This window comes from Chrysochloris asiatica, unplaced genomic scaffold, assembly GCF_000296735.1.
Source record: "Chrysochloris asiatica unplaced genomic scaffold, ChrAsi1.0 scaffold00012, whole genome shotgun sequence".
Classification (NCBI taxonomy): domain Eukaryota; kingdom Metazoa; phylum Chordata; class Mammalia; order Afrosoricida; family Chrysochloridae; genus Chrysochloris; species Chrysochloris asiatica.
Window position 1 is genome coordinate 32,488,215 of NW_006408530.1, and position 15,791 is coordinate 32,504,005.

Genomic DNA, 15,791 nt, shown 5'->3' on the forward strand with positions numbered 1-15,791 from the left:
CAAAAGCTGTCTGTCTACCAGGATGGGGCCCCTATTGTGACCCTGTCCCGTATTTCTCCCGAGCTCACTTACCTGTCCCACTGGTCAGGTAAGTGATATGTTTTTACATATCGCTTCTAATAGTGATTATGAATAGCTTGGTAATTCTTTGTAATTCAAATTATATATAAATGTTTTTATGGAGTCGTAATATAAAATATATTTCATCCTGTGCACCAGGGATAAAAAAATTTGGAAAGCCATGGTGTAGGGTAATATAGATCACAGTAGACAGACCCTGATAGAACAAGGAAAACTGTGTAGCAGAACTTACTTGCCTACAAACAAAACTAGACAAACCCCCAAGGCAGACTCACTGGACTGGTTGAGACTGCAGGCCTCCTTGAGACTTGGATTGAAACCTCTAACAAAATTAGTCTCTCATGTCCACATTCATCTAATAACCTGGCTTACAAAATACAGAACATCACCTATAAGTACTTTAAAGACTCTACATAGCACCAAACAGTCAACAAATACTTTAAAACAAAGACAAGAATGCAAGGAGGCAGGGAAATTAGATGAATGGAAATATAATAATCAGAACAAAACATTGAGAATGATCACACATTGCAAACAATGTGGCCAATATCACTGAATAGTTTCTGTTGTTGCTGTTGTTAAGTGCCATCGAGTTGGTTTTGACCAATAAGGACCCTGTATAGCAGGGGTGAAGAACTTTTTATTTGCCAAGGGCCATTTGGATATTTATATGATCATTTACGGGCCATACAAAATGATCAACTTTAAAAACTAGCCTACTATATAATGTGATGGCTACAACTGTGGTTGCCTTGACAGGCCCAGACCAAATTATTTCGTGGGCCAGATGGTCACCACCCTTGCTGTATAGGGTTTCCAAAGAACTGCTGGTGGTTTGAACCTCTGACCTTGTGGTTAGCAGTCCAGTGTTTGTCCTATAGCACCACACCAGGGTAGGAACCTAAACTGCTGTGTAAACTTTCACCAGAAACACAAGAAAAAAAAATTTTATTTTATTTTTTTTAAAAAAGGACCGTAACAACAACAACAACAAAAAAAATAGAGGAAAATAGAGAGATAGATATATATACGACTCAAAACTATAGACTTTAAACTGTCATTTCATCTCTTTCACTGATTCATTAAACCCTCATGGAGTCTCATTCATTCTTTAAATCTATGAGCAGATTACTTGGGCTGAGAGAGTGAAAGTGAAGGCAAGTTCCAGCTTTTGTAGAACACACTCTTCAGAAGCTGGGGCTGGGTGTGTACAGTGTCACAGAACTGATGGAGAGATACATGGTTCTCTGGCAGCTGGGAGGAGGTGCTGGGATCCGGTAGTGTCAGGGGAGGGAAGGTGAGAAGGTAGTTTGTGATCAGATTAAAGAGGAACTTTTAGTGTTTCCTCAGGATTTCCAATGCTCCAAAGCAGCAGCTCTCAATGTGTGATGTCAGATGCTTAGGTATGGGGGCAGGAGACAACCATGTAAAGAGCTCATCAGCAGTTCCTGGTCTGTAAGCACAGGGATAGGTATACAGTTAAGGAGGCTGAAAATCGGCTCAACTTCCCACTTGAAAATGAATGAGAACAGGTAGGGAAAAGTGCCTGGTTCTTATGCCATGTTTCAGGGAAGTTGTTTCAGTGAAGTCAGGTCCTGGTAGATACCTCTTTCTGGCTTTCATCTCACCTCCAGACTTAGAGGAATTGGGGAGAGGTCTGGACCTGGAATACAGTGCAGAATGGTTGGGGTGTGTGTGTGTCTCTGTGTCTGTACCTGGGGTCTCCTCCAACAGATATATATTTTTTTCCTTTAACTTTTTAATTGTGAATTGACTGAAGGTTTATAGAGCAGATTATCAATTTTACATATAACAAATCATATACTTCGTTTCATTTCAGTGATTGCATCCCTTCATGTATCATCAGTTAACAGTTGTTGTTGTTATGTGCCATGGAGTCAGTTCCGACTCATAGTGACCCTGCACAGGGTTTCTGAGGCTATAAATCTTTATGGGAGCAGAAAGCCTCATCTTTCTCCCGCGGAACAGCTGGTAGTTTCAAACTGCTGAACTGCTGACCTTGCGGTTCACAGCTCGATCGTAACCACTTCAGTTAGTTAACAGTATTTACCTCTAATCACTTTGTCTCTTACATGCCTCCCATGTTCAGCAGATCTCTTAATATCTGGGTCAGTTCTGAACTGAGCTGGACGCCCACCCGGACCTCCCAAGATACGTAGGGGACCTTGTTATCAGGCTTAGCTTGCAAAGGAAACAACTGTCAACCAAGGACCCTGGCTTCTTCCTGCACCAATTTCTCTCTTGTCTGTGCCACTCACATTCCTCCCTTAGTGCATTCAATACTCTCATGTTTTTGTCACCTCTTTCTTGAGAAAAACTGAGGAGAGCTGTATGTTTAATGAGGCATTGGAATCTGATCTTCATCACTTAAACTTTACAGTAAACTTAAAACTGAAAATTTGCCATTGAAATATTATCTTTAATATAGAAGAAAGGTTTTATTTCCTTCTTCCCTTTTGTCTTTTCTTCTTCCATTCCTTCTCTCTCTCAATTTTCTAATAAGTTTTAACCTGTAAACTATCTAAATGCAATACTTAGGGAACTATACACTTGGAGGACAAAGAAGCAGAGGGAGACAGAGTAAAGAAACCTTGCCACACCCATCAAATGATTTCCACAATACTTGATTTTGTTGAAGAAACTTAGCAACTTTAAGTTACATTTCTTAAAAATGTGTTCACTTGTTTCATTTATTTGAATCGTATTTTGGGTGACATTTTCCAGAGCTCATTAGTTTTCCATCGAACAATTAATACATTTTGTTTCATTACTTTCGTTGTAATTGCCACAATGTAACAACACTTTTCCTACTTCCTCTCTGGGTTCCCTGGTTTCACTCTTTCTTCTTGAATGGCCCTTCCTGCCTTCAGAACTTTGTTTTTTGGGCATACAGTGCCCCTTTGGTCTCAGACAGTTGATGGTTCTGAGGAGTACACTCCTCACAGGTGTTTTACTGATGTTGTTGTGGTGGTGGTGGCTGTGTGCCACCGAGTTGGTTCCGATTCATAATGACCCTGTATAGGGTTTCTGAGGCTGTAAATCTTTACAGGAGAAGAAAGCTTTATCTTTTTCCCATGGAGCAACTGGTAGATTCAAACTGTTGACCTTGCTGTTCACGTTATAGACCTGTCTACTGTTGGACTGAAAGGTGATCCTCAGGGAGTGGGTTCAGTTCCCAGTATGAAGAATGCCAAAAGGCTACAGTCTCTGAGGTTCTACCAACCTGACTCAGACCAACAAGCCTTTTCTGTTGTTGTTATTATTTTATGATTTAAAATTTTGTTCTATCTTTTCTTTCTCCTTCTCTGTCCATGGTCTTCTATTGTGATCATGATCAGAGTGATCAGCAATGGGAACCAGGCACCCACCTAGTTCTTCTGGTCTCAGGATAGGGGGGACTGTGGTTCGGGTGGTTCATTAATCCTTTGGATTAAATGTTTCCTCAAGTCTTTGATTTTCTTCACTCTTGTTTGCTCCAGAAGGGGAGACACTAATTTTGAATCTTAGATGGTTGCTTGCAAACTTTTAAGACCCTAGTTGCTACTTCCAAAGAAGGATATAGTACATTGTATTTGTGGATTACATTATGCCAGTGGATCTTGATGCTTCCTGAGTCCAAGTCATGGATTTTTTTTATGTGCAAATTGTGCTAACAGAAGTAGCTTTGACATAGATTTTATGGGAATTATCTTAGATAATGCCTATAAAGCTACTGGCCCTGGGCTGGATTTTATACAGCGCTTCATTAATGCCAACAGGGATTATGATGTTGATGGTGGTGTTGGAGTGTTGATGGTAGTGGTGGTGATGTTAGTGGTAGTGATGGTGAGTTGATGGTGATAGTGTTGGCAGTGGTGGTGATAAAACGGAAGTGGTAATGGTTGTAGTAGTGACGATGGTGGTAGTGGTGGTAGTAAAGATGGTGGTAGGGGCAGTTACATCAGTGGTGATAGTGATGGTGAAGAGGGTGGTGGTGATGGTAGATGGTGGTGACGGTGGTGGTGATGGTAGATGGTGATGATGGTGGTGGTGATGATAGATGGTGGTGAGGGTGATGGTGATGGTAGATGGTGAGGAGAGTGGGGTGATGATGGTGGTGGTGATGGTAGATGGTGAAGAGGTGGTAGTGATGGTAGATGGTGATGATGGTGGTGGTGATGGTAGATGGTGAAGAGGTGGTGGTGATGGTAGATGGTGAAGAGGTGGTGGTGATGGTAGATGGTGATGACGGTGGTGGTGATGGTAGATGGTGATGACGGTGGTGGTGACGGTAGATGGTGATGACGGTGGTGGTGACGGTAGATGGTGATGACGGTGGTGGTGATGGTAGATGGTGATGACAGTGGTGGTGATGGTAGATGGTGATGACGGTGGTGGTGACGGTGGTGGTGATGGTAGATGGTGATGATGGTGGTGGTGAGTGATGGTAGATGGTGGTGACGGTGGTGGTGATGGTAGATGGTGGTGACGGTGGTGGTGATGGTAGATGGTGAAGAGGTGGTGGTGATTGTAGATGGTGATGACTATGGTGGTAATGATGATGATGAAGATGGTGGTGGTGGTAGCAATAGCAGCGGTGGTAGCAACATATTGTGGAATAGGCACTGAATGCAAGGTCGATTTGAATTAGAGTGTTAGGTGGTTCAAACTTACCAGATGTTCCTTGGAAATCCTATACAGCGTTGCTATGAGTCAGAACTGACTTGAGAGCATTTAAGAACAAGAACAGGTGGAATAAGGCAGGCTCTGGGTTCAAGCATTAAGGAGAGCATCCCTTGCAACTCTGTGTTCATCCTTTTCCTTTACTAGAAAGCTTAATGTGTCTATTTGTGGAAACCTCATTCTGCTACAAACCTGGGTTCCATGCAGTCCCCCAGCTCTCTTCGTAGGTTGGGCTAAACATAGGGTCTGAAATTTATGATCCTATGAGTATTTCTGGCTAAAGCATTACTCAGGCATTTACACTAGAAAGTGGAACTGACAATGACCAATGCTCTCTAGGCATTTATGGGCATAATACGTACACAATTTTAAGAGAATTCAATCTTTTATACAGGGATATGTTTCTGAAATGGGTATTTATACAGTAGCAACTGACGAAATGAATTACATTTTTAATGTCTTGGGGAGCTCACACTTTCATGAGGGGAAAAATGACGCTTCTAGGTGATAAAGCGAAGTATGTTTCCTTGGAGGGAGGTTGTTTAAAAGCTACACTGCATCTAGAATGTTGTGTGGCACTGTGGGTTAATGCGTCAGACTGCAAAGCCATTTGAACTGCACGATCGGTGGTTCAAGCTCACCAGCTGTTCCTTGGAAACCCTATACAGGGTCGCTATGGGTCAGAATCGACTTGATGGCACTTGACAACAACAACAACAAAAATACAGTGATGAAGGATAATTAAATAATTGTTGAAAGAAAATATATAAATTTAATTTAAATTCAAACTATTTCATCCCATCTAAAATTAGAAGCATCCTGGTGTGGCACTGTAGGTTAATGTGCTGGACTGCAGAGTTGGTATGAACCACAAGGTCGTGGTTCAAACTCATGAGTCACTCCTTGGAAATCCCGTACAGGGTCACTATGGGTTGGAATTAAGTCGATGGCACTTAACAACAACAAAATTAGAAGGTTCTCTACAAGCCCTAACTATTGGACTCATAGTAGGTGGCAAGTGACCTTTGCTGAAGAAAGAAATCCAGGAGCCTCATTTTCATCATTGTGATAAATCATCTTGTGTGAATCAACTTTTACCATGGCTCCTTGGGCCACGATCATATTTGTGACAGCAGAAACCATTTAATCAGGCGTTCCCGAAATTCACTCTCTTTCCACGTTAGATAGACTTTCATTTTCAAAGATCCTAACTGCAACTTTGATAAAAATCATGATTAGCAAGAGAAAATAAGAAGAGAATTCTGTTTCTCAAATTCCAGTGCTTTGCCACCCTCTGGTAATCATCAACCCAGGCATGTTGACTCTTCACTTCACAAGGGCATGGAAGTCAAGGTCACAGGGTTGTGTTGATTAATATTTTATAAGGGAAGGGAGGTTTTGGACTTAGAGCTAGTTGGGGTTATCACACAGGAGAGGGAGCAGACACTACTGGCAACGCAGTTTTATCTTCTAAAATAGAAGCAGTGCTGGTTTATTCCTTTAATTCTTTTATTAGGCGATTTGAATAAAAAGTGGTGAGAAAAGACTGATGTTTTGAAATAATATTTTGACCTACTGTAACACTGTTGTTGTTAAGTGCCATTGAGTCAGTTCCGACTCAGTTACCCTGTATAGGGGTTCCAAGGTTGTAAATCTTTGTGGGAGCAGAAAGCATCATTTTTCTCCTGTGGAGTGGCTGGTGGGCTTGAACCGCCAACCTTGTGGTTTGCAGTCCAGTGCTTATCCTCTAGAGCCACTGTACTCCTTATTATAATATACCATATCCTAAAATCTAGATTGAAAATTGTCAGATTAGGGAATATAACCTCTTCCTTCCTTTATCTGCATTATAAATTCATTCATTCATACACTCAATCATGGGCTGAACAATCACAGATTATGAACAGCATAAGAAGTAAGAAAGAGCAGGTAGCTTCCAAACAAGCCAAACATACTGGCATGAAGTAACGAGTTAAAAGCTTCTGGTGCATTTCTTTCATGAAATCATTGACATCTTTTTTACACTTTAATAAAATTGTTTACACTTCAATAAAATATGATCAGGTTAATGGCATTCAGAACAGCAAGTTCTCATCTGGACATTTAGTCGGTTTTGGGGGGTATTAGTTTGATCATTTTAGTTTTACCATTAGCTGGAATAGGAAAGCCTTTCAAACATGGGTCCAAATATTGTATCTTTCAATCTAGAGTGTCTACCACCCATATTATCTAACATACCAGGAAAAGACAAAACTTGGACACTCTTCCAGATGGCACCTAGAGAAGAAATTTGATTCCTCTACCTGTACAGTCCTGGTGTGGTGCCATAGGATAAGCACTCTACCTTGAGATCCGTTTGAACCTCAAGGTCGGCAGTTTAAACTCACCAGCTGCTCCTTGGAAACTCTATACAGGGTTGCTGTGAGTCAGAACCTACTTGATGACACTTAACAACAGCAACAACTTGTACAATGAACCACACCTTAGAGTTTGGGCTAATTCATTTTCCTTATGTGGGTTAGAAAAAGATGGAAATGATCGGTGGCGTGAAAGTTGTAGTATAAGATTTGAAGACTGGATAAAACCTATCAATTAAGCAAATAAACCTTAAACCATTATTAGTTTTTTTTTTATATTCCCCAGCTTCCTATTTTTGGATTCATGAAAAAATTCTTAATGACAAAAGGAAATTTCCATCTTTAGAAAAACAAAGAATACTTTTTAGAGAGCCACATTGTGCAGAAACTCCATGGTGTTGCAGGATAAGCATTAGATTGCTAACCGCATGGTCAATGATTCAAATCCACTAGTCACTCCTCAGAAACCCAATACAGGGTCTCTACGAGTCGGAAGCGACTCCACAGCACATGACAACTCCCTAGTTGTTCATAACAAGAATTTACAGCTTAAAAAGCATCAAAAAGGAACAGTTTCAGACAGTGTCCTAAAACAGACTTTTAAGAAAATTCACAATGCTATCTTTTAGTGCGTTTAAAACTTATTTTAAACATTTTGGAAAAGAGATATGTATTAGATGTCCCAGAAACCTATCACATTCCATTTTGTTATAGTTTCTTACTTGAAATTGCAACTTTACATTCTGTAGCTGGCACATATCTTCCCAGCAGCTGAAGATGTGATTAAAATGGAAGTCGAACTTCCTGACTTAAATTATCCAGAAATTTCAAAGACTTTCATTTGAGGAGGAAATGGGATTTTGAGAACATATTTCTTTGATCCAACATGCTTTCTAAATAAATATAAAAGTCACTTTTTAAAACTGGGAAGATCAGCGCTATCAGATAATTTTAAATTGCTTTCAAAGTTGAGAAATATAGCATCAAATTCCAAAAAGAAGAGAAAGGTCTTTAACAGAAGAGTTTTCTTTTTTTAAAAACAGATAAGTCTATGAATAATTCAGAAAATAAATCACCATTACCTTTTTTAGATCTGGCCATTCTCTTGGTAAAATATGACTATGGATGTCAATTTTCATCTCCACAGGACAAGGAGGAAAAAAGCACGTCAGAGAAGGAGTTCTGTTGTCCACAGATCCCCATGAAGATCAGTTCTCTGTGGCTTCCTTTAGGCACCAGTCCGTAGCAGCCCTGGTCCTTTGAAACTGCTTTGTAAAGGTTCAAAGTTCTGTTTATTGGTCATCCTGGCTTTGGTTAAACAACTCACTGGTAATCAGGGTTCCAGGCACAAACCTAAATTTGAAAAGAGAACTGAATGCAACTCTATGTGGTCAAACACACCACAGGCTCCTTTGAGTTCGGCAAGTCCAAAATCAACTGATTTTTATTTTTAAATATTTTAATTTTTAATTAAGATAATGCATGTATATGGTTCAAAATAAAATAGTACGGATTAGCTTTTAAAGAAAAAATAATAGGTCCCTGCTGAACTTCTTATTACCCTTGGCTTTATTCTTCATAAGCAAATTTAATACTTGGAGCTTCTTGTTCATTTAGTTTCCTCCCTGCCTTAATAATATTTAGAAACTGGCTTGCTCATAAAAATTTAGCATATTAGACAAGTTGTAGGGTAAATTTCATCTTTACTTTAAAATCATAGACTATGCAAAGCCATTCGACTATGTGGATCATAACAAACTTTGGATAACATTGGGAAGATTGGGTATTCCAGAACACTTTATTGTGTTCATTAAAAAACTGTATATAGACCAACAGGCAATCATTCAAACAGAACAAAAGATACTGAATGGTTTAAAATCAGGAAAGGTGAGACTCAGGGCGGTATCCTTTCACCATATTCAATCAATCTGTATACTGAACAAATAATCCAAGAGGCTGGAAAATATGAAGAAAATGTGATTTAGGATTGGAGTAAAACTCAGTAACAACCTGTGATATGCAGATGACACAACCTTGCTTTCTGGAAGCAAAGAGGACGTGAAATACTTATTAAGAAAGATGAAAGACTGCAGCCTTCAGTATGGATTGTACTTCAATGTAACGGAAACATAAATCCTCACAACTGGACCAATAAATTACATCATGATAAATGGGGAAAAGATTGAAGTTGTCAAAGACTTCAATTTGCTTGTATTAGCGATGATATTCCTCATTCCGTATCATTTTATGAATCCAGCTTGAATTTCTGGCAGCTTCTTGTTTATGTATTGTTGCAACCATTTTTGAATTATCTTCAGTAAAATTTTACTTATGTATAATCTTAATGATATTGTTTAATGCTTTCAACATTTTTCATTCAAGATTTAAAAATTAACTCAGGGCAATAATTTCCGAGATTCATCTATTTCATGGCTCTAGAAAGTCTAAAGTCTATAAGAAATTGAAATTCTGTTCTGCGTTTCCCTCCTTTTGATCAGAATTGTTCTATGGAATCGCTCATCAAAATGTTCAGTATTCGATTCCTCTTATCTCATAGTAAAGGAGGCAGTTTTTCACGGAGGCAATTAGCCACACATTCTATGTCCAACTCCTATGACTCACCTTCTTCCTCTATTCTTCCAGGTATATAGAGACCAATTGTTGTTCCTTCCATCATTGCTTGCAGGATTTTAAGATCTCAGGCACTATGCAATGAACTAGAAGATAAAACAGAAGTGCTAAACATGTTGCTAGATCAATTAACTAGGCTGTCCCTTGAAACCATGACCCTAAACCTCCAAACCAGGAACCAAATCCCATGAGGTATTTGGTTGTATATAAGCAGCCTCAACAGCTATTCGTTAAAAAAAAAATTGTCATTGTTGTAAATATATCTAGTATATTACTTTTTCCAATTAAATATTTTACAGGTGTCCAGTTATTGGCAGTAATTACAATAGTCAACTGTACCCTTAATCAATGTGATTTTCCCATCACCCTTAACCCTATCCCCTACCATCCCACCACTGGAAACAACTAATAAACTTTATTCTGTATCCATTTGCTTTTTCCATCTTTTTATGTAAGGGCATGCAATACTCATCCTTTTGTAAATGACTTATTTAACTCAGCATAATGTTTTCCAGCTCCATCTCTACGTTAAAATGTATCAAGTCTTCATTTCTCCCACTGGCTGAGTAGTATTCCTTTGTATGTGTGTGCCATATTTTGTTTATCCATTCATCTGCTGATGGGCATTTAGGATGTCTCCACCTCTTGGCTATTGTCAATAGTGCTACCGTGAATATTGGTATAAAAGTCTCTTTTTGAGTCTCTGCTCTCAAGTATTTTGTGAATATAGCTAGGGCTAGAATTACTGGGTAACATAGTGGGTATGAGTCGGGCTGCTAACGTCAAGGTCAACAGTTCAAAAACTACCAGACATTCTGTGGGAGAAAGCTTAGACATTCTGCTCCCTTTAAGATTTACAGCTTCGGAAACTCTATGCAGGGTTGCTATGAGTTGGAACCGACTCCCTGGCACAGCATCATAGTAGTCCTATTTTTAGTAGTTTGAGGAACTACCACACTATTTTCTCCAGTAGCTGTAGCATTTTGCATTCTCACCAGCAATGGATAAGGGTTCTAATTTCTCCAAATTATTGCCAATATTAATTTTCTTTTGTTTTTGTTTGCTCTTGTGTTGTTTTTATTTGTGCTTTTGCTTTTACAACATTTGAAAATCTGTTGCTATCTAGTTCACTCCAACTCATGACAACTCCATGAGTGTCAGGCTAGAACTGTGCGCCATGGAGCTTTCCTTCAGTTTCCTAGGTAATGGATTGACTAGTGATTTAAAAAAACACAAAAAACTGTTTATTGTGAATTGGGTGAAGGTTTACAGAGCAATTCAGTTTTCCACTCAACAATTAATAATATGTTGTTTTATGTCATTGATTGCAAACCCCATAATGTAATATCACCCATCCCATTATGCACTGGACTGCAAGGTCAGTTTGAGCCACAAGGTCGGCAGTTCAAGCTCACCAGCTACTCCTCAGAAACCTTATACAGGGTCACTATGAGTTGGAACCTACTCAATGACACTTATCAACAACAACAACTTCTACCTTATGTCTCCTGTTTCCATTCCTCCTTCTTTCCTATTCTTGTCTGCCTTCTGAACTTTGTCCTTGAGCAAATACTGCTCTTTTGATCTCAAATAGTTGATTTTCTACAGAGTGCATACAAACCTAGTGTTATCGTTCACTGTTTGTTGTTAAGTGCTGTCAAATGGGTCCCAACTAATAGCGGCCCTATATAGGGTTTCCAAGGACTGGCTGGTGGGTTTAAACTGCTGACCTTATGGTTAGCAGTCCTGTGCTTTTCCTACAAAGCCACACCAGGACTCAGTTTACTGTTCAGACCTATTATCTGGCTTAAAATTGAGCCTGGAGGATGATTTCCATTCTAGGCCTAAATGGTGATTAAGAACCACAGTCTGAGGAGTTCCATCATTCTTTATCTTACCAATAAGCCCAGTCTTATTTAGTTTTTAGTTTTGTTCCACATGTCTCTCCTACTTTATTCAGTATCTTGTAATGTGATCCCTTTCAGAGCAGTTGGTAGTGGTAGCCAGGCACCATTTAGTTCTTCTGGTTTCAGGGTCGCGGAAGATGTTCATATGGTCCCTTAGTTCTTTGGACTAATTGTTTCTATGTGTCTTAAACATTTTTTACTCTTCTTTGCTCTGGACTGGGAGAGAACAAGTGTTGCTACTTAGATGTCTGTTTAAGAGCTTTTTAAGACCCTAGTTGCTACACATCAAAGTAGGGTGAAGATCATTTTCTTTGTGGGCTATGTTGTGCCAATTGAGTGAGCCCCAGCAACTCATTCTCTCAAGGCATTCTATAGCTAACAAATGTTCATAACTTTGTCCCTACATCCTCTACTATATTCATGGATATATTTGCAGCATATTTAAAATAGTAGAAATATCCTCTGTCAAACCTATATGTATCTGTGGGTATAATCCCATTCTTCTTCCTACAACTGTCCAGTTTGTGTGTCTATATATCAACTCATAGATTATTGTTACTACTGTTCTTGTAGGATTGTATATATAATAGTATTTACCTCTATTGCCTGGTATGGCATTGTAGAATAATGCACTGGACTGTAAGGTCTGTGGTTCAAACTCACCAGCTGTTCCTTGGAAACACTATACAGGGTCGCTGTGAGTTAGAACCGACTCTATGGCACTTAACAACAACAACAACAACCTCTATTGCCTGTAATTCTTATACTTCTCCCAGTGTCTTTCTTTGCTTTAATCATTTCTTGCCGATATCCCCCTTGCTGTATATTGCCTGTATGTGTCTACCCTCTATTTATCCTCCCTTCTCCTCTACACCCTGGTAACCATGAAAGATGTTTTTTTTTGTGTGTGAAAACCTTTTCTTGACTTAATATTAATAGTGGTCTCCTACAATATTTGTCCTTTTGTGATTGACTGCTTTTATTCAGCATAGTGTCCTGCATGTGTTATAAGGTGTTTTGCAAATTCATTACTACTCTTTAACATTGGGCAGTATTCCATTTTGTGTATGTACCATAGTTTGTTTATTTATTCTTCAGTTTATGGGCATTTGTTTCTAACTTTTTGCTATTGTGAAGAGTGCTGCAATGAACATGTGTGTTCATGTATCTAGTGTCACTGCTCTGATTTCTCTAGGATATACACCTAGGAACGGGATTTCTATTTCTAACATTTTACGAAAGTAATGTACTGTTTTCCACAGTGGTCATACAATTGTACAATCCCACCAGCAGTGTATGAGGGTTTCAGTCTCTCCATACCATATTCTTTAATTACATAATGTACATTACAGATGATACAATCACAACAAATTAGGAGTTCTAGTGGCATAGTGGTTATGCGTTAGATTGCTAACTGCAAGGTCAGCAGCAGTTTGAATCTACCAGTCACTGTTCAGGAGACAGAGGAGACTTTTTTTTTGCTCCCATAAAGATTTACTGCCATGGACACCCTATACAGGGACACTATGAGTTGGCACTAATTTGACAGCATACAACAGATTGAGTGCAGACGCAGATGGGAGAATCCAGTTGTCTTCCACTAAGGTAGACATTAATAAGCTTTGCAAAATAGCCACATTTCTCACTCAAATTTTGTGTGCATATTTAGGAAATACAGTCATTTTAAAAAAAAGAAATGTTACTTATATCAACATGCACTGGGATTATTGTAATTTTTAAGTGAATAAATAAATATTTTAAAATATGGTAAGTATTTGTAGATCTAACTGACATAAACAAATATATTTTGGCCTTCAATACATTTTAAGAGTGTAATGAGATGCTGAGATGTCCCTTGTTATTACTGTTAGGCGCCATCCAGTCAGTTCGACTCCTAGTGACCCTATACACAACAGAACGAAACACTGCCTGATCCTACACCATCCTCACAATTGTTGTTATGCTTGAGCCCACTGCTCCTACCAGTGTGCCAATCCATCTTTCTCTATTTTACTGACCCTCCACTTTACCAGCATAATGTCCTTCTCCAGGGACTGGTCCCTCCTGATAATATGCCCAAAGTATGAGTGATGAAGTTTGGCATCCTTGCTTCTAAGAGGAACATTCTGGCTGAACTTCCTTCAAGACAGATTTGTTTGTTATTCTGGTGGTCCATGGTACTTTCAATATTTTTCTCCAATGCCGTAACTTAAATACATCGAATTTTCTACAGTCTTCCTTATTCATTGCTCAACTTTCACATGCATATGAAACAGTTGAAAATACCACGGTTTCGGTCAGGTGCACCTTAGTCCTCAAGCTGACATCTTTGCTCTCGAACACTTCAAAGAGTTCTTGTGCAGCAGATTTGCCTAATGCAGTCCCTCCTCTGATTTCTTGACTACTGCTTCCATGAGTGTTGGTTGTGGAACCAAGCAAAACGAAGTCTTTGACAACATCAGTCTGCTCCTCATTTACCATGATGTTATTTATTGGTCCATGTGTGAAGAGGACCTGGGTGCCACAAATGGTTTATGTTTGACTGCTAACCTAAAGGTTGGCAATCTGAGCACACCCAATTGGTGATCTGTATCTCTAAAGACTGTAGCATCCCCTGGGAGAGTCAGGAGTTGAAATCAGCTCTATTGCCATGGGTGTTGGATTTAATGAGGTCCTGAGATGAAGATTTGAGAACCACTGGTATAATGCAAGATAGATAATACTACCCTTACACAGAGAATTAGAGTTACAGCAGGAAAGACCCCAATAATGTTTTGTACTGTTTCCATCCATCAGTTTTAGTAAAGATGTATGTCAGGCAGCATTTTGCAGCTAAAGACATTTAAATCATTGTATAAATATAGTTGAATGCATTGGGAACTGACTGAGCAACCTATTTAACCAGAAGCCAGGAAGCAAGTAATTCTCTAAATACTCTTATTCTTATCATGCTTTGATTGGATCACATTTTTGGGAAAAGCAAAATTGGAAATACAACCGGCCCAATTTCCTATCTATACCCAGAGGTTTCTGCTGTAGAACTGAGCCTTCCACTCCAGTTCTCACAGAGTTTCATAGCAGGCCTCAGAGTCTAAGAGGGATCTGTTCCAATTAGAGAAAAGCTGCTGACTTTTACCGGAAGGGAAGCAGTGAGATGATGGATCTTTAACTGCAGTAGTAAACTGAATTCAGCTGGTGCCTGATGTCCAAAGTGGGAACTCCAAATTCTGCCAGTCATTCGCATCAGTGTGCAGCAACCCACTACATACGTATCTCTGCTCAGCTTTGAGTTGACATTATCAGTGGTCATCTGGTCAACCAGTCCTTAAAACCAAAGACAGTAATCTCCTGATTGCAAACCTGTAGCTATTGAGTTAATTCTGACTCATAGCATCCCTTTAGGACAGAACCAGAACTTTCTCATAGGGTTCCAAGGTTGCAAATCTTTACAGAAGCAAAAGTTCACATCTGTTTCCCATGGAGCGCCTGATAGGTTCAAACTGTTGACCTCTCAGTTAGCAGCCAACTGCTTATTCATTGTACCCACCAAGGCTTCTCCCCCAAGGATGACAGGCTGGCAAAAATCAAAATCAGCATAATATCAGCTTTAATGTGCCTCTGTTTACAAACAATCTTTAACCTTGTGTATTTTGAGAACAAAATGTCAGTTTGAAGCCATAGCAAATCCAGTCTTCAGTCTCGATCCCAGAGTGCTATCAGAGTTCTTGAGATTCTTTCATAGACAAATCATGTCACGTCATTTACTTTTGATTTCTAAGCTCTCCTTAACTTTCCTACATGACTTTGTTTTCAGAAACAGTTTTTCCAACCCCAAATCAAGTCCTTTGTTGAGTGCCCACAAACTGCCTTGGTGAGGCCTCAGGAGAGAGGCATTTGGGGACTGCCTGAGGAGAAAGACAACTGGCTCTGCTGAGTGGCTGGAGAACAAAGTGAAGAGTAATTTACATTTTAACTGGTGGTGGATTTTGCTTTGTTCTCTGGGATTTAGAGTTTCCCCATATTTGATGAATAGACACAGATTTCCTGAGTAGTGCAGACTTTAAGCAAATGCTGCTAACTGAAAGGATGGAGGTTCAAATCTACCTGGAGGCACTTTAGAAGAAAAGCTTGG

General features: G+C 39.3%; 1 protein-coding gene across 1 annotated transcript in view; it reads right to left on the reverse strand.

Annotated features, from left to right (window-relative positions):
- Positions 1–8,313, reverse strand: part of ACMSD (aminocarboxymuconate semialdehyde decarboxylase) — an 81,946-nt gene extending 73,633 nt beyond the window's left edge. Inside the window, exon 1 of the mRNA XM_006834586.1 lies at positions 8,204–8,313. Within this exon, the coding sequence (XP_006834649.1) occupies positions 8,204–8,260 (57 nt within the window). The 5' untranslated portion in view covers positions 8,261–8,313. The remainder of the gene's footprint in view (positions 1–8,203) is intronic.
- Positions 8,314–15,791: the final 7,478 nt, after the last annotated feature.